Source organism: Falco punctatus, assembly GCF_963210335.1.
Source record: "Falco punctatus genome assembly, chromosome: 9".
NCBI lineage: Eukaryota > Metazoa > Chordata > Aves > Falconiformes > Falconidae > Falco > Falco punctatus.
Window position 1 is genome coordinate 30,320,337 of NC_137589.1, and position 19,332 is coordinate 30,339,668.

At 49.5% G+C, this 19,332-nt stretch overlaps 1 protein-coding gene across 2 annotated transcripts in view; it reads right to left on the reverse strand.

Annotated features, from left to right (window-relative positions):
• Positions 1-3,364: 3,364 nt before the first annotated feature.
• The window catches only part of NT5C2 (5'-nucleotidase, cytosolic II), a 63,598-nt gene continuing 47,630 nt past the window's right edge, over positions 3,365-19,332 (reverse strand). For both annotated transcript variants that reach the window (XM_080403501.1, XM_080403502.1), the window contains 15 exons: positions 17,722-17,839; positions 16,239-16,334; positions 14,648-14,739; positions 14,387-14,444; positions 12,977-13,070; positions 11,917-11,970; positions 10,649-10,732; positions 9,857-9,898; positions 8,584-8,691; positions 8,155-8,221; positions 7,311-7,481; positions 6,381-6,432; positions 6,072-6,132; positions 5,341-5,517; positions 3,365-5,111 (listed from right to left, as the gene is read on the reverse strand). In XM_080403501.1, the coding sequence (XP_080259627.1) occupies positions 4,854-5,111; positions 5,341-5,517; positions 6,072-6,132; positions 6,381-6,432; positions 7,311-7,481; positions 8,155-8,221; positions 8,584-8,691; positions 9,857-9,898; positions 10,649-10,732; positions 11,917-11,970; positions 12,977-13,070; positions 14,387-14,444; positions 14,648-14,739; positions 16,239-16,334; positions 17,722-17,839 (1,532 nt within the window). In that variant the 3' untranslated portion in view covers positions 3,365-4,853. The remainder of the gene's footprint in view (positions 5,112-5,340; positions 5,518-6,071; positions 6,133-6,380; positions 6,433-7,310; positions 7,482-8,154; positions 8,222-8,583; positions 8,692-9,856; positions 9,899-10,648; positions 10,733-11,916; positions 11,971-12,976; positions 13,071-14,386; positions 14,445-14,647; positions 14,740-16,238; positions 16,335-17,721; positions 17,840-19,332) is intronic.

Sequence of the window (19,332 nt, forward strand, 5' to 3'; positions counted from 1 at the left end):
ATTCCAGTTTATGCATTTTTCCCTCCTCCTCCATGCTCCCCTCTCATTTCCAAGGGACATATTTTGGCGTGCGGGTGGTGGGGCTGATGTCAGTGATCCTAGATCCGGATCTCCGCTACTGGCACATCAACAGTCTCTAACCTCTACTTCTGCTGCCAAGAGCCATGGAGAGGCTGGATCCTGTTCCCCGTAGAGCCAGGTCTTGCTCTTCACTGTGGTGGGTCTGGGCCCGTAAGTGCTTGAGCTGGGGAGGGCTGTGCTGGTGGTTTTGCTGACCAGAAGCTGGTGGTAACGGCAAGCAGCTGAGTTTCTCTTTCTGAAGTTCCCTCAAGGGTGAGGGCCTTTTTCTTCCACTAATAAAACCCCCTTATTTACAACCTGCTCTCCATATATCATGTTTGTTTGTCTGAAGTGTAGATGCCGCCTGATGGTTGGTGCGTGACTGGGGCTCACCAGCGAGGGACGTGGCTGGTGGTGACAGTGGCCCCGTTGGATGGGAGTTGCTGGCGGAGTGAGGCTGTCCATCCCCTGCGTTAGGTGCCGCTGCCTGCTCACCGGTGTTGGGACTTTGACGGCAGAATTCTGCAGAGCCTGCGGTGACACAGATTCGTTTCTGAGCAGGAGGGGGCCTGTGCTTAGTCCCCTGCCCAGCATCACTTCCAGCTCCACACTGGCAGAGGAACAGCGACCCTTTCCTGTGCCACACAGCCCTGCTCTCACGCTTCTGCTGTCCCTCCACCCCTGTCCTCCTCGCTGCTCTCCCTGCACTGGGCTTTCTTCCTTGCTCAGCTCTTGAGCTGCTAAAACCCTGGTTAGTGAGTTGGGCGGCATCTGCTCGAGCCTCGTGGAGAGGTGTTGCTGCACCCCGTGCAGCCCCCATGGCTGTGCTGCAGGGAGCCCCCCAGCACCTGGGCCTTGCTCCCCGGTGCCGTGGCAGCAGGACGGGGCGCGTGGCCGGTTCTGTGAGGAGTTTGGCTCCCCAGCACCGGCTGGAGGACGGTGGGATGCTGCAAGCAGGATGTAAGTAGAATTAATGTGAACGCTGGCTTCGGGCTGGCTCTTGGCGGTGAAGAGCAGGGGCTCCTGGAGAGCAGGGGCTCCTGGAAGGGCGGGTAGGAGAGGCTGGGTCCCTGCACGGAGGTAGGACGGCTGTTGGCTGCCCAGGACCAGAGCTGTGTGGCAGTGGGGTGGCAGCAGTGCCCCTGCATGGCTGTGCCCAGCACCACTGCAGCAGCAGGAATGGGATGGGCCCCCACCACTAACAGCCAGGTCTTGCAGACCTTGCGAGTCATGCTCAAGGTCAACTTTTGTACCTACAGGTTTTTAAGTGCTGGTAGACCATCCATACCCCCAGCCCGGCGCTCCGGCCGCACGCTCCGCAGCCCGGTGGTCCCCAGGGCTGCTCTGCTGGAGGTGAGCACCCCTGTGCAGGGCCAGGGTGGGCTGGTGGCTCTGTAATGTACCCGCAGATGGCTGGGGCTTTGGGGACCAAGGCGGCAGTAGCTGCTGCTCGGGGACTGGCATGGGGGGTTTTGCGTCCTCCGTTGCAGTGAGGCGTACCCCGATACGGGGCTTGTGCTTCAGCTGCAGCAAGGCCTCTGCCCGCTGGGCGAGGAGGTGGTGTAGAGGGAAGGGAGCTGGGAGCACCTCTAGTTACTTTGACCTAGTCAGTGCTTGCTGGCGGTGCCCAACACAGAATGCCCGCGGGGCCGTTGCTAAGGGCAGGGCGAGCCTTGGGCTGCTGTGCCTGGTAGCATTTGCGTGGTGCAGCCAGTGAGCCCCCTCCAGCTCTGCGGCGCAGCGAGGGTGGGCGTGCAGTGCTGGTGAACGTGGGAGAAGGCAGAAAGTGGGTGAGCGAGCGCTCGGGGCAGGGTCTGTCCCCCGTGCTCACCTCTGGCAGGAGAGTGAGCCCACCGCTGGCAGGCAGCAGCATGCCTGTCCCTCGGGGCAGGGGACCAGGCTGCGGGGAGACAGCAGCTGCGGTGCTGGCTTTTCCTGGGGGCTCTGCGGAGCCGGCTGGAGACACAGGTACTGCCAGGCCACCAGCTTCCTGGGAGGTGTGGGCTGGAAAACTGGCTTCACCCCGGCTCTTGCTCGGTGGCTTTTTACTGCCACACCATGGCAGAGCCCACGCGGGATGGGCAGCATGGCACCAGGCCAGGCAGTGGGCAGTGCCCATGTGCCCGCCGCTTTCCCACTGTCAAGTGAGGGTCAAATACTTTCCATCGCTCCAGCCTTCAAGAGTCTTCTCCCCATCGCAGTCAGAAATAGCCCTGGGCTGGGAGTGAGCTATTAGTGGCGACCGGTTAGGAAGGAGGAATGCATGGAGCATCCCAGCCCTCCCTTCCCGCAGCTGCACTACCCTCCCCAGCTGCTGAGCTAAAGCTTAAAAAATTCAAGTGGCTATACTTGGAGAAATGAGGTTTAAACATAGCAAAGCCCCACATGGCCTTTAGTGAAAGGGCTCGGGAACGGTTCCCTCAAACCCTTCCTGCAGCTACCTCGCTGTGGGTATGCATTAGCCGCTCTGCAGCCCTCAAAATCAAAGGGTCAGGGACCCAGTGCTGGGTTTGGGGCCTTTAGCAGTCCCTGGTGTTGGCTGTGGACTGTTGGCCACCACCTGCAGCCTTTTGGTGTTGCTTTTCTGGCTGGCACTTTGGGCCCGGGGTAGGGCCCGGGCTGTGTCCTGCTGTGGTAGGGCTGGGGCCTCATCTGCTCTGATTTGGTCGATACGAGGGGTTTGTTCATAAGCGAGGGCTGAGCATGGCACCGTGCTGTCCCCAGGGTTGTCCCAGTCTGGGCCAGGCACAGGCCACACAGAGCCTTTGGCTGGGCCAGCCCGTGCTGTCGCTGCAGCAGCGTGGCCTTCCCCAGGTGCTTTTCTCTGTTTAACCAGGCTTGCGGGCCATGCTGTGCCACCCTGGCCACCGCCTGCCACGGTGGGGACCGGACCTCAGTGCTGCCTGTGGGAATCAGCCCTGGAAAGGCTCAGTGTTGCTGGTAGCGGCAGGGTGGGAGTGTTGCCCTTTCTGCCACGGAAAAGCTCCTCCTCTCTCTGAATCCAGGCCAAAATGTTTCTCTGTCTCCCCCACCTCCTCCAGCTGAAGCTGATGGGGATAAAAAGCACCTTGTGTCCCTCCATTGCTTCCTGGGCACCGGACAAGCCCTTAAAGCCAGATCCACAGCCACTGCTCAGCAGTGCTTCACACAACCAGCTTCCACAGATGCTTTGCCTGTTCCTCGGCCACCCGTCCCACTGGGACCCCCGCAGACAAGTCCTGGCTCTCCCTGCCACCTCCAGCACAGCTCTCATCACCTCAGCGACGTGCCACAAAATGCCAGGCATTTTTTAGAAACATCATCATTTATTTGACTTGAACAACTGCCACTACAGCAGCAGCATTTCCTGCTCAGATGGTGGTGGTGTGATTTTTCTTTTTATTTTCTCCTAAGGTACTTTAAAAAGGGAAAAAAAATAATTAATTGAGTTTATGGTACTGAAACAACAGTCGAATTTGTTACAAGAGGGCCCTTGTCAGAATCCCTTCACAGCGAACGGCACAGGCTCCAGTAAGGGAGGCTGCACTCCCGACATGGAGGAAAACCCCAGGGCACTGCTGCCCTGCTGCGTGCCGGCCCTGCCCCTTCCCTGGGGTAGCTTTTGGGCACAAGGACTGCTTGCCCATCCCCGTGGGCCACCCCTGGTCCCCGCACGGCAGCCTGCAGCCGTCACCCTCCTTGGCCAGGGACGCAGCCTTGCCCACCGCAACCTGTGATGAGGCTCTGCTTGCTCCGTGCCAGGCCAAAGACAAGGGCAGCTGCTGGTGGGACTGGAGGCTCCTGCCGCGGGGCTGGCCCCGTGGCACAGGCTGTTTCGTAGTTTAGGGCAGACAGCGTGGCCCACAGCACCCTGGAATAACAGGCCCTTTCACTCCAGATGGTGGCTGGGTTTGTCTTTGAGATGCTTCGCTTTCTTAAAGCTGAACAGACAGAAAGGTTAGTAACAGGCAGTAGGAAAAGTGACTAACATAACGCTAAAGCAGTAGCTTCAAGCTCCTGGGTTAATATTTACTGCTGAAAAACTACAGGAGTTGAGAACACAGTGTGCGGCTCAGCTGTTTGAGAAATGCGTTGGAAATCATGCATCACATGCCGATGATGAAAGAGCTTTGAAACACTGGGAGAGGATAACAAGCATCTACAAGCAGAAACGTGTACAGCTGCAGATATGCAAGAGCTGGAATCCCACCGCCATCTGTGACAGCTGGAGGAACTGAACCACTTAGATGGAGAAACTCACGCCAAGCAGAAGGTAAACTGACTGCTGGAAGCCACAGCAACACCCTGGGTAACACAGGAAGGTGGGACTTTGTAACCCAGAAGCGGAGGGTTAAGGGCAGCAACCCAACGGGCAGGAGAATTTAGATCATTTTGTCTCCTGCAGGGTCCAGCACATCCCTTCCTTCTCCACAGCGAATCTAACAGATGGCAAAAACCGTTCACAGGACACTGTTCAAATGGAATTCAAATGAAACACATCATGAGAAAGGGAGAAACATGCAGCATCCCTGTATGTAATGGGAGCAGCATGACAGCACAGGTGGGCAGTCCAATCTGAATGCACCACCCCAGGCAGAATCCATCAGCTTTTTGAACCGTCTGCAAAACTGAAAACAAGGGTCTCCTCCTAATTAGTGTTAATTTGTTAAAAGTTTCCAGACACTTCCAAAATGTGCCTTTGCAAGAATCACAGCCCCCCCAACCCATCACCCCAAGGGCCCCAACAAAGGAATCTGCTCCTGATCACTGCTAGAGTCACGGTTTGTCTTCAGCGGTGCTTTGCTTTTTCCTTCTTATTCCTCTTCCTCTTCCTCCTCCTCTTCCTCCTCTTCTTCTTCCTCATCATCATCTTCATCATGGCAGTGTGTGATTTCCTGAGGTGCCTGGGGGAAGAGGTTGGGCGGTTTGATCTCGCTGATGGAACGGGTCAGTTGATGCCGCTTGTAGTCAGAATCTTTAAAATCCACTGAGGTGCGATTGCGCGTGGCCATCGGTGACTCCTTCTCATTGATGTCAACGTGCGTATGCTCCACCGTGGACTCGTGCGGCATCTACACGTGTAAGAGAGAGAGGAGATGGCAGGGGGTGTCCCAGTCCCGGGCTATCTCCCTGAGACAGAGGGAGGGCAAACCCCAGAACGTGAGCCTTTTTTGGCCCGTGGTGCATCAAATACCACCCAACCCTCCAAGGTGCCATTCCTGGCGCTTGCGGAAGTGTTAACAAACACCAGTGCGGGCACCTCTGGGACCCCTGCCCACCTTCCCACGGTCCGCAACTCACCAGGACATGGGCGGCTCTGAAGAGGTAGCTGAAGGGGTAGTAGAGGAGGTTGATGAAGGAGGCTGCATAGAGATCAGCGTAGCGCATGACCTGGCTGGCAAACAGGGTCTGCCGAGAGCCGCTGCGGAAGAGGCTCCCCATCATCCCATAGCACATGTCCATGTCGTGGGTCACTTTCTACAAGCAAAGGGCACATTAGGTCCTGGGCCGGGCAGGCAGCAGCATGGAGCCACGACAACACTGGAGTGCGCTGGGGGCTACAAGAGAGCTGCAAGGATCTCCAGCAAGGCTTTCTGTGCTCACATCCTGCAGCATCAGAGTGCAGCTACGTCCCAGCTAACAGAGGGGAAGGCAGCAGCGGGCTCAGGAGCCAGTACCTGCCCCAGGCTGGCACCCAGGGGTGGCTGAACCAGAGACTACAGGCCCTCCAAGCTTGTGTGTGCCAGCGCCCTGTTCTGCAGCAGTGAGCACCGTCGGTGCCAGTGCTGCTGTGCGCATGAGCAAGGAGACCCTATTCCAGACCAGGCTGCCTTTCAGAATTGCCAGCGTCACCAGCGAGCTGAGAAGCTCCTCTGTTTGCATCCACTAAGACAGAACAGAGAACAGCTTTGCCAAGCCTGCTGTGCCCACCCAAAGGCAAAGCAAAGCATTTCAGGGCTGAGCGGTGGGGTTGGGTTGTCTCAAGCCCTCTGGGATCCAAAAGGATGAAAAGGGATTTTTATGATTGGTACCTTAATGCGTCTCTGGATGGAGCTGATGTCAGGGCGTTCATTGCTGCTACTGTCCAGATGCCTAGTTACAGGCGAGAAGGCAAACACATGGTGTGAAAAGTCTTTCAGAACAGATGCTGTGGGATGGGGGCTTGGGGGAGGGAGGCTGGTCTGGAGGGGAAGGTTGGTCTCGTGGGCAGAGCCCAGGCCTGAGTCAAAGCTCTGGCAGCAGTGCCGCTAACTCAACCCCAGGGTTTTGTCAGAGCTGCTTGTTAGCTGTTGCTAGGCTGGGAGAGGCATCAGGGAAATTGTCACTGTTTGAATACTCACTTGTATAGCTCGGCCAAGAATATGTCCAGACTCTGCAGCTCTTCAAAAAGGGCTGGAAAATCCAGAAAAAAAAAAAAAAAGGGGGGGGGGGAAAGGTAAGTTTAAACTGTTGAAATGAAAAGGCAAACCCACCATCCTGCCTCCTCCCCTCGCACGGCAGGGGAGAGGCACTGCATCAAGAAGCACGACATCTCACAGCCACTGTGCAGGGAGAGGGTTCAGTCACACTCTGTGCCACTGGCAGAGCTCTGGGCTTGGTTTTTGATTGCCACTTTTGTTTTTGAGGCTGAACCTTCACAGCCCTCGCCAGAACCTTCCAACCAGCCATGGGGCAACTTGGATAACTCCCAAACCTATTACACACCAAAGGGCAAACCTTTGCAGTAGCAAAAGTAGCAGAAAAGCAGTAGTGCTGGAAGATGGGAAACACACAGCACTTTGGCAGCAGAGGGAGTGGGAGGAAGGAGAAGGAAGTGGCTGGTGAGCCGGGACTCCCTGCAGATGGGAGAGCACTCATGGCTCAGGCATTACAGGGAGAATAACCCAGGCGTCTTGTCAGATACTTTTTACCAGAGAAGCCACGGCTCCATATGGATGGAGGGAGAGGAGTTTTAGGGGCAGGGTTATGGATTAGGAACAACTCAACCCCACCCAGCTGCAGCTTTTCCCCCAGCCAAGTCAGAGCTTGGCTGATCAAGTGCAAGCAGCCTGGGAAAGAGCACAGGAGAGGCCTGGGACCCTGAGGCCAGCCCACAGAGAGCTGCCCAGCTCCGGCCACCAACACCCAGACCCACGGAAAAAGGGCCAAAAGGAGAAGCGGCAAGCCAGGGCGATCCCTCCCCTGCACCCCTGTATGCCCTGGTGATCTCAGAGGTGCAGCACCAGGCAAGCAAGAGCAAAGCCTGGCCTGGGGTTTGCCTGGCTGCTGACCGCTTTTGTCTGTCCAGACGTGCAGCTCCTGTGCCAGCTCAGGGATCACCAGGAAGGTCCTCCAGCCCTGGCGCTTCTTGGATTTGAGGATGTCGCCAAAGATATGGTCTCCGATGTACAAGATGTCCTTCCCTTTGGCCCCCAGGAGGTCACAGACTGTGTCTGAAGAACCTGAGAGAAGAATGGCATGGTTCAGAACGGGGAACCAAAAGGAAACGGATGGCTCATTTCAGAGGGCCAGGGTTAGGGACAGAGCAGGTGCATTTTCCTCCCAGAGACCTCCACTGCTCCATATAGCACCTCTGTTTGGCCACGGCAGCACAGGCAGCGCCCACTCACCGGGGGAGTTCATCCAGGGGCAGCTTTGCCCACACCCCCCAACATGAATGGCAGCAGCAGAGGGGCCGTGCTGCCTCCCACCCCATGGGACAGGAATGGAGCCCTGGGCACCACAGACAGCCCTGTATATCCACCTGCTGCTCTTCCCTATCTCAGGGGACCCTCCAAGTGTGGCACAGTGGCAGTACTGTAAGTACAGCTGGGAACGTTGTGCTGGGCCAGCTGCAGCTCCCCCTCTACCACAAACCCTGCAGCGGCATTTCCTAGACCCTTCTTGGCAAGGAGGAAAATGGTGTTTGAGGAGGAATGGGCCCATTTCTTCCCTGCACTGAGCAGCAGTGATGATGGAGAGCTTCTGGTGCACTCCACAGAGCACAGTACAATGTGCTTTGGGAAACACAACCTTGCCTGGTGCCTGGCACAAGTCCTCTCACAGCCAGAGTGGCTGAAGGCCACAAGGGCATGTCAGAGCCACTCCACAGGACAAGAAGGGTTCTTGCCTCACCTCCTGAGTACACGATGCCGTGCTGCAGCGGGCCAGTGTATGTACCAATCTTCAGCTTCCCGGTCACCTGAGGAAGGAGACATTGCGTTAGTGCAGAACAGCTGATGGTCTGGATCTTTTCTGTCTTATTGATACTTTACTCTTTATCTCTCTCACTCCCACACAGCCTAGAGGTGGCTTTCTGTACTCTTTTCCTATTGCCACTTGCAGTACATCAGGGAAGCCAGCAAAGCCTCAAGCTCTGCTGTGCTCCAGGTGATGGCGTTGCTCAGGAATCACTAAGAGGAGAAGCCATCCCACCATCTCTAGGGCAGGTCCTGTCTAAACACTGTGTTGCCTGTTGCCACTAAGAGACACCAGACAGGAGGTGCATGAGCCCTTCCAGCCATCCTCCATATGCCTCACCGTCACGCTCCATATGCCACTCACCGTGTCCACCTGCCGCAACACAGTGCCTTCCCCAAAGAAGAGGGGTTTTCGTGCATCCACCAGGATCAGGTCAAAGTAGGACTGCCACGGCCGATGAGCACTCCCAGGCTGCAAAGGCAAAACCAAACCCCAGAATCAGGCACAACACAATCAGCTGCAGGGCGTTTAACCACAGCGTCATTGCCCATAGCCATAACTTCTATGACAATCTTGGTCCATCAAGACCTGCTAGCTCCTGCCTCTTGTGGTGTGATGCTGGGCTGCCAGCACCACCTCCTACAGCAGTCCCCTTTCGCAGCAAGCGCATCCCAACCCAGCCTGGCAGTGAGGACTGAGAACATGGTGTGAGACAGGAAAACTGCACTGAACATCCATGCCACAGGACAGCTGTCGTGTAAAGAGATGCTGTAAATGACACTGCTGCCACTCTTTCTGAAGGTGATATCCTAGGCAGATCCAGACACATGTGACTTCATGGCTTCAGCCTTACGAGGCCATGCTGGTACATTTGCCATGACTGGGAAATGCCTGGACCCTATTCCACAGAGCACGGCTTTGAATCACAGCCCTGCCTGAAGAATACTGGGCATTCATGAACCCTTTCTGCTCCTTGCTTCTATTCTTTCTGAGATCAAGACCACAGCAAGGATTTCTTTGATCTATCAGTTATGGTTATTTTCCATGTTCTGAAAATTTCTCCCTTGGTTGCCTTCTACCTTCAGAGCACAGTGTGAAAACACATCTTTTGAGCATGAGATAGCCTCCCACTGAGACACTGAAAAAGCAGTATAAATTCAGCTCATAAGCCTCTCTCCAAAAGTTACAGGGCTGAGTTTTGACCTCAGAAAATGAGAAAAAGCATGACTCAAACGTTTGGAGTTACCGTAGTCAAGGCACAATCAGCCATAAGTGTTTCTGCTGTTTTATAAAACTCTTCCCTTTCCATCAAGGTTTTTTTTTTTAACATCTAAAACACTGTGCAAGATTTCTAAGAAACCTGGCTGCAAAATGCCACAGTTTAAATGTTTTATCACTAAAATAATGTTATCATTAACACAGATTATTGTTTGAGACCAGATGATGCCTCTTTTCTCTGTTATATTGTATTTGCTTTGATCCCATTCAAATAGGACACAAACCAGCAAGTGTATTTTAACCAGATTAAAGCAACTAATCCCATGCTGCCGATGAAGCAGGATTAAAATGCCTTCCAGCTACACAGATAATTAGGCACATCAGTTTCTGTTGGAACTGCAGTCTAGAAATCACATACCTTTGGTCCATGTGGAAAGTCAAACAAGTAAGTCATAATTTTCTGAAAGACAGAAAGAAAAGTATTCAAAGATGCGTTTTTAAACATACATTTGTGTAGTTTATAAAAGCATACTTTTCTGCTTTTATCTTTTCAGGTTACAGAACTTTATTTTCAGGATTTCCATGAAAGTCAGCATAAGATCTGGAGACAAAATGAATGAATAGAATTTAAAGTGACAGAAACTAAACCAGTAATTTTTATAATTAAAGAACATATCTGCCTCAGAAATCTCAGGAATCTGCCTCAGAAATCTTCAGGTATATCTTGCAATGCTTTAAAATGGCATATAAATCTTTGCACTAGCAGTGTTGCAACAGATCTTTACCTGGAGTTGAAGTAACAGCGTTTATTCCTACAGCACAGCAGACAGCCCTTTCTGGCTTTTAGACCTCTCCAGCACAATGGCTTTGGTGACCTGTCTGTACTCAGACTATCTCACTTGAAAGACAAGCTCTGCATTTTAAAGGATGCTGAAATCTAAAATTAGTATCTCTTTCAGCCTTTTAATTGCTGAGGAACTGAGTGAGGCACAGAGGGACTTAAGCCAGGCCCATGCTAGGTCAGTAGCAGAACCAGGACTACAAAAGATGATTCAAGACCTAATCTGCGTTCATCACTAAACCATCCTACACCTAGTTTAGAAACCCCCTAATTCTCCACCAGAAGATGTCCTACCAAAACCCATACAAATGAATGGCTGGCATTTGCTTACTTTATTATATACCAACACAACAACTGAGCAGCACTTACATCTGTGTATTTATAGTCGCTGTTTGTGACAAGAAACACCTTCCCAACTTCATTCATGCGGCTGAGCAGCAGTGGTAGCTTCCCCTGAAAGCCAATAGACATACGAGTCACACACAGGAGTTACAGAGATTCATCACAGGCAAAAAACTTTTAAACTATGATGCTACCAGACAAAACAAAGCAAATCAGACCATCAAGCAAGCAAACTCATGTGTTTTGCAGTGGCCAGAGCCAGGAAAGCTGCTGGTCCATCCACATAACAGCCCCTCGGAGGACAGCCCAGGGGAAGAAGGCAAGGGGGAAGGGTTCAGCGAGGCTGCGGTGCCTTTGCCAACGACACTGCCAGGCACCCTGTGCTGTTCCCACCAACTTGGCCTGTGCCAGGCATGCTGGAGCAGCTCCTCCAGCTCCAAGTCCGTTCCTGAAATGGGCCCAGAGGCAGATGAAATCTGAGCTGACACAAGCCACAAGTTGGAGTGCATTATAATTCCAGTCTCAGATTAGGCAGAATTTATTCCCGGGGATATTTTTATTCAATCATGAATCTCAGTCCATTGCCAGAGTAGCTGATTACCTCACAGAACAGTTTCCTAAGAATTCTGCAGGCGTGTAACTAGAAACAAGGTTAACTGCTTCAAAGTGATACTTTAAGACAGGGCTCATCTAAACTAAAGAATAATTATACCATATGTGGTCCAGAGGGGCCTTGCACACTGCAGAGAGGGCATAAGTAAGGGAACCACTGGAGCTTGCTCAGTTAGGCGTGCTGAACACACTTTCCAGCCTATCAAGACACTGGACACTGGTGAGTCTTTCAGGATCTTTTCCTCAGTCCCTCATGGTTAAACACACGTAACATTTTTGTTGGATGGCTAAGGAATACTTCTGTCTAAAAAGATGCTCATCTGTTGCTTTTTAAAAACAAGGTCTGCTTGGGCAGAGAAAATGCGGGCAGGGAACACAGTTGCTTTCCCCACCAAAAGAAACAACACAAGCCTTGCCAGTGTATTCACCTGTGTCCCATGGTAACATTTCCTCTGGCTTTTATATTTTATGTAAAAAACATGCACATGAATACGAAATCACGTGGATCACTGGCTCAGAATAAAGGCTGTATCCGAACTTTCCACTTTGCCTTTGATTATTACAATAGAAATGACAGCGTTATCTGTTTTGTGGTTTAGTAAAGCAAATCAACATGTTTATTTCTTGCTTGCTTACTCAGTATAGAATGTCACGTAGCACAAGTAAAGTAACTTCACACTTACATCTTTCACCACGTACTTTTCCAGATTCTCAAGGGTCTTTTCCTTGAGCGATCCCTGAAATAGAAACAACAGAACCCAGTGAGGTAATGGAAACTTATGATGTAAGAGACATCAAAGTAATGCCAACTTTCACACTTTAAAATGCTGTGAAAGTACAAACCAGGGCGAATCTGAACCAGTGACTCTAGAGATGAGAGGCTTTGAGTAGCAGGGACCATCACAAACTCTGTGATCCATCGATTCCCTCACCATGGTAAATAATCCACTTCAACAGCATTTTAACCCTTTCAGAAGGGAATACAATAGAAACAACAAAAAAAAAAGATTTGCCATACCAAACAAGACAGTCAACGACCTGTCTCCAACACTGACCATAATGCTTTACTCAAAGGCCAACTCCAACATGTATCACACAACACTGCATAAGGAAAGAAAAATAGATTCCTGACTTCGCTATGGCTTAAAGAACCACCACAACTACAACTGTGAGCAGGGTTCTCCTGTGATCGTTCTCCATCCCACCCCAACAGACCTCTTGAATGAGGAAGAACAAGAAAATCAGGTTTTTAAGCAGACATTAACGCTCACAAAGTTATATTCTAAATTTCTGCACAACTGTGTGAAAAAGATGAACTGCCTCTCCTCTCTAAATAGAGAAGAATTGATATATTTCTCTGTTTAATGCAGGTACTTTTCAGACAACATAAGATAGTACCAATGTAAACCATTTACAGTAAAATGTTTTAATAATTAGGACAATGCACAAGTTGTGGACTGTAAGTACAAATACCCTCATGGCATCATGTTCTAAAACCCATGAATTACAGTACAGAAATGGAATCTAGGCATCATAAAAAGGAACAGGGAGCCAAGGCAGATACGTTCCCGTACTAGGAGGGCAGTGGAGATCTTGATTTACAGCCGCAATTTATTGTTTGCTCACTAGGCGGCAAAGCGGGGCTCTTGCCCGGTGGATTAACACATCTTAACTCATGAGTTACAAACCAGTCCCTCTAACTCAGTTACAACTACAGACGTCCCAAGGAGTTCTTGCAATCACCTTGTAATGAACCCAGTCAACAGCATCTCTGACATCCTGGAACATACTCCTGAAGGACATGAAGAGGTCTCCATCTTTAAACCCTGTTTCACAGCTGTGGGGAGAAAGAAGAGAGATTGTAGCAGCCAATCGCAGCAGGTGAGAAACGTAAAAGAAAAGTGACAGTTCAAAATGTTGTTTGGAGTTTGTTTAACTATAGTGGTTTCTTATTTACTACTTTACCACAGCTCAGACTTGAAAGAAGGCTACAAACAGAGCTTAACAGGCTCTGTGTGCTACCCAAAAAAATTTGTTTAAAATTTTAGGATGTGAGCTCCTAACTACAGGCCTGTGCCTCCACAGCAGTACTACAGCTTTCTGTGACTGCAACACTTATTTCTACCCCACAGTATTACAAGAAGGAAAAAAGACTGGCGCTGTGCAGTTTGCAGCATTTTACAAAAGATGAATGGTACTGAGAAACTAAGCGGAGTGCTGCCCTTTCACCCTCTTTCCAACACTAAAAAAGGGGGATGCCACAGAAATAAACTAAATGTAATACTCACTGCTTAGAGAAGGAACAACTACTGTGTTGAACAGTTAAGAGTTAACATGAGAAATTTCCTCTACAAGATACTGTGGAGGGATCTTTGAGACACCCATGAAAGTTTGCATCAGAAGAAATCAAGGAGGATTAAAAAGAGCTGTATTTATTATGACAGCAATCATCACGCCTCTCCTGAGAAAGGATTCTTCACCTGATGGATTGTCAGCATAAACAGTTCCTCTGCTCTCAGGTAAAACCCCATTAAACCTTTGCCTTCCACTCACATCATATGCAGACGACCCATCACATGAGTCAGCACCACAGCAGCATTCACATTGGCCAGTTCAAGCTGCAGCTTGTTTTTATGCTTATACCTATTTGAAAGCTAGGTAAATACTCATGCTGCACAAACAGCCTTTTACACTACACTGTGCCTGAGCGTTTCACCTTTAAGTGAACAAGTCCTCAATTATGACATGAGGGACTTGTGGCAACTGGCTGAGGAAATTCAGCCCTTCAGCTACCAGTTCAAACACTGCTCCAGTAGACACAGGCTCAAAATGAGCTGTCTGGTAACTAATCACCTTGTAGTAAGTGTGTGGTCTTAAAAGCCGGCCCAAACACCAGTGTCAGTCAGTATGGTGATACTGATGTACCCTGTGAAGGAAACCCTCATAACCAGCGTCTGCTGTACACACAGATCATCTTGTCACCACAAAATTCTTCTCGTAACGTCAATAGAGTAAGAGGCCTGAACTTTTCCCCACTGAAACCACTTGAGGGGCCTCCACTGATATAAAGAACAGCTCCATCTGTGCTGTATTGCTCTTTATAACAACAATCTCAGTACGCCATCAGCACCTTGAACTGGAGGGAATACGTACCTAGTGTACCGGTCACAGTTAGTAAAGAAATCCACTAGGCAAGCCAAAAGGTAGGTCTCTGCGAAGAAACAAGGCAAGATTTTAAAACAAGGATAACATCATATGGCCAGCTAACTTTAGGTCTTGTAGCCAAAAGAAGAAGGTTAATGTAAAAAAAAAATTAACCTCAAACCCAACAGATAAGCAGAGTTTGACATCAGCAAAGCTTTACTGGCTGCAGAGGCACAGAAACAGGCAAGCGTTGGCTCACATTAAACTCACCTGGTAGATTGAATAACGTGTTCAGAATGTAAAACCTATCTGTGTCATCCCTCTGGATAAATTTATTTGGATATTGATCCCGTGTTTCTGGCCTGAGAATAGATAAAAGTGGAGAAAAATGAAACCACAAAAACCAACAAGGATAAAACATGCTGACCTGCAAAATACGGTTGTAGCAGGGTCCATTAACTAGAGTCTGTTGTGCTTTAATCAACACCCAGCTTTCCCACATGCACTAGCAGCGCGAGAGCAAAACTCTATGCAGCGGCACAGTTCCCTTCCCTGCGCTAGCTCCAGCGGAGCCGGGGACAAAGCCCTCACTGCTGAGTCAGCACACTGAGCAGAGCCCACACAGGGAAACGGAGTGGTTGAGAGTCCACAACTCGACCTTAAGCCCTATGACGTTGGCTATTAGGATGCCTTAAATCATCTGCACTTTCATTGTTTGCTTATCTTAAACTTTCCCCCACTTTCCATGTGTTGCTTTACACTCCCCTGAGCAGCTTTCAGCAGGGGAGTGCTGTCCAGGCGGGAGGCTTGCCTGGGGCCCTCTGCAATTAATCAGCAGGGTGGCTGATGACTAAAAGTCATTTAATTATTCTGGTTTCCTTCATTTCTGGAGCTTCTGAAGATCACCTCTGACTCAAAGAAGTGCATACATAAGGGCTTTTTCTAAATTTTGGCTTCCTGACATAAGGACTTACAGGCCTGCAATGACAAGGCTTGCGGCCTTGGAGGCCCTGAGCTGGCCTGCACTGCCTTCCATCCATTCGCCCTCACAGCAGCAATAGGAGGGGATTTGCTGGGACACAGCAGGCAGGTAGCACTGTGGTCCCCTCTGCTTCCTAAAGCACCTTCTCTGGGGCAAGAATCATTGAATCACTTAAGTCGGAAAAGACATTTAAGATCGTGGAATTCAACCACTGCACAAGACTGCACCCACCAGTCTCCACAACCACACCATCACCTTCCAGCCAGGCACGTGCGGACACCCATGCACCAGGATGGCCAGAACAAGCACAAGTGAGAGCCCAAGACATGTCTGGAGCAAAGGTGGCCAGGGAAGGCTGCGGCAAATGGCACGCAATGCCTCACTTCTGACACCCTCAAAGGTCAGAAACACTAAGGGGCAGAGCAAGCTTGTTCCTTCCCCAAGGCAGCTCAGGCCCTTGAACTTCCTTAGCAATGGCTGTGGAAGTAACAGTCTCAGTGCACGGGTCCTCTCTTTTGCCAGCAGCCCTCACACAGTGGCTTTGTCTTAACTGACAAGCTGCTAATGTTAAACTGTGCCGGGACAGGTCAACAGCACCTGGATCATCCCACCTATCACTCCCCACAGCACACTTTCTTCTATTCCCAGCACACTGTGCCTGTGCTGACATGGACCTTTCCTCTATAAACACCCTGGGCTGTTGCGGTGTCTGGGACCCTCAATGCATCCCCAGCCAACCCTGGAGCTGTTGGAACACCAATACAGCATCTGCTGTTAGTGGAGTCCCTGTGACTCATTATGCAATGGGTGTCCCAAGGATCAGTGACAAAAAAGAACATATTAAGTAAAAAAACCCAACAGCTAAGAGTCAGCACTCACCCTCTGAGGAAATTAAAGCCATGTGCACACACTAGGAGGTTCCCATAGGCATCAACCTTCAACAGGTTTCCATAGTGGGTATCAAACACCAAGCCTCTGTTAAGAAAGTGATTTAAGATGTGAAGAAGTGAGCGTATTAAGCGGTGACCATTTTAATGGCAGTTAGAACAGTTCTAGAACAGCTTGCTCTCTTGGCACGGGGCATCAGAACAGAGTTGCTGTTATTATGCAGATAGGGTCCCTACTGTCCCTTTTACCTGGCTGCAAGTGAGAACAAGAGCCCTGCACTGCCAGGTGAAAGGTACCACTGATCTGCTCTCTCTAGTCTTGAAAATGGAACCGGCAGAGGCTTAGCTATGCACATACCAGGGAAGACATGGGTCTCTTCCACAGGGTCATGAATCCAACACCTGTGTTTGTGGTTCCCTGACAGCCCTGCTGGGCTGCAAGGAAGAGTGAGGTGTGATAAAGGAATTTTTCCCCTCTTTTTCATCACTCTGTTACAGACAGAGCCAGATGGGGCAGGTAACTATTGCACAAAACGCTTTGGACATTTCCCAGTTCCATCTCCAACAAAATGTTGTCTCACTTATCTAGTAGCTGGCATCTGGAGAACGCAGCCTTCCCACAGAGATATCCCTTCTGTCCCCTCCCTGGGATAAAGGCAGTGGATTTAACGGAGTCTTCATCACAGGTTTGTGAAGGGCTGCTGTCTTGTTATGGGCATGGGGGCACCCAGCAACAGTCTCGGTGTAAAACATGCTGGGAAGAGGGAAGAAAGGAGGCTGCCAGACTGAAAACTGGAACAAACCAACAGACTTTCTGGTCCAGACTTTTGTAAAGAAGCTCCAAAGGAGTCAAAAAAGCAAAATCCAGCAAAGGCACAACTGGAAACAACTTAAAGGCAGAGTCAGATCAAAAGCCTTCTTTAAAACACACAATGTCCTTTCTACCTCTGCTACCAAAAGACAAAATGTAAGAATTCAGTAACTTTGCACCATTAGCTTTATTTTTGGCTTCTAGACAAGTGAATTGGGTTGGTCTCACTTTTAGTGTTGTTTACTGTCACCTTGATTTTCTGGATGTCTTATGCACCAGGACACTACAAATTAAAATCATTAATGAAAAATGTTCTGAGACATTCTAGCAGTCTCATGGACAGCAATGGCTCATTCTCCCCTTAACTGTGATTTAACACCCAATCCAATTGTGTCTCTGCTTTCTTTGCTTTGAAAGATTATTTTTGGACCATGTTTTTAGTAGGCCTCCTTTCTCGAACATTCCCTCTTTGCCGGCATGTGTTCATGTGTGCAAAGGTCCTCCACATACTGGAGCAGTCTGCTCCCTTCCCCATGACCTGTGGTCAACACCAGGCTTCACAGGCACAACTCCTCAAACCTGGCCTCACATGTTGCCTATGAACTTTACAGAACAAATAATCAAGACCTCAAGCAGGCTGGGTTGGTATCTGTTAGTCATTTACCTGGTAGGGAATGCAGGATCATACACAAAATTGAGCAGCTCATGAGGGTATCCAATGGAAACTAATCTTTCTACGGTCAGGTCAAATCCAAGAGATTCGTATTCAGGGGATTTATACACTGTACCAAGATGAGACTTCAGTTAGAAAATTTGAAAACAGCTAGGGGGTTAAACAAGAAGGCAGTTAAAAGTAATGTACCCAATTTGCCCTCCTCCCTCCTCCACATCACACATTCCCTTCTTTGCTTCTTCGCTCCTGCCCTTCGCTGCCTTGGGTCCCCCAGCCCAGAGCCACAGTGGAATTAGCTCATGCTCCAGGACTGCAGCTGAGCGGAGCCGCAGTTCAGGTTTCAGCAGCAGAGTGCACCAGATGAAATATCCATCGGTCTATCACAGCTCTCTGCATCAGGAAAAATGTATTTCAAACTGCAGCTCCTCTCCCTGCAGTCCTGTTAGGCAGATGCATGAACGCTCCCTGTTCCACCTGCTTGGATTGGGTTCTGGTTTGCTGTGTTTTTGCAAAGCTGATGAAGAAACCAATAAATTTGGGGAACACATGTATTCATGGTTAGAAAGCCTGAAAATCATTGCTGCTGTGCTACTGTTACTGTTCTGGATACAATCCCAAAGCTTAGTATTGTCTCCAGATTTCATCTCAGGGGTATTTATGTTTGCTGCACACTAAGTTAGCTTGAAGGTAGAGCTGTCAAGTTAACATACGATTTGTTTGTTAATAATACCATATGGTACTGTAAAAACCCGTTAGCTATTACCCTTGTGCATCAAAATGCTACTCTTTTAAGCAAGCTTATCGTTCTCACATTTCAGAGGAGCTGCTCATCTGCGACACACATCTTAGCTCAATGCAAAAGAAATGGACTTGTTCAACCAAGTCATTCCTACCATCAGGCCTGTCTTCATCCTACAAATGACATTCCCATCTACTGGAAATGTTACTGCTTAATCAGATCATTTAATTAGCATTTAAAAGGAAGTCACTGTGTTTCTACAACAGGTGGAAATGGCTGTGTTTCTCTGATGGTGTGTTTGTATTTGCTGCGTGTTCCTGTCTTAAATTGGTCCTAAGATGTAACAGGGACAAATACAACCCCTGACTGCAATGAGGGTTACCATGGGTTCAATGGGCCCAACTGTCTCAAACACCTGAATATTTCAAATTTAGCTGAGCAAAACACAAAAATGCGCAAGTTACACAGCAAACTCGTTAGTAGACATTTCCCAAGAGATATCTAGCACATCTGTGGACCTCACAAATATATATGAATACATGTTGTCTATACTGCCCAAGTAATCACCACTATATATATATATACACTGTGAAATACGGAAGCTGAATCTGAGAGGAGAAAACAAATCTATGAAATACTACAAAAATACTAACAAGGCAGGGACTATAGAAGAAACAAGACTGTCAAAGGACTCAGATCACAGTAACCATGACAGAAGGTTCCCTATTACCTAATAATCTAAAAAGCACCAGAATCCTAAAAGGTAATTTTCCCCATCAAACTAACACCATTAAAAACATAACAAACAAACTTGTAATGTTCTTAAACAGATTACTAAAATCAATGAAACAGTTGTCAAAACT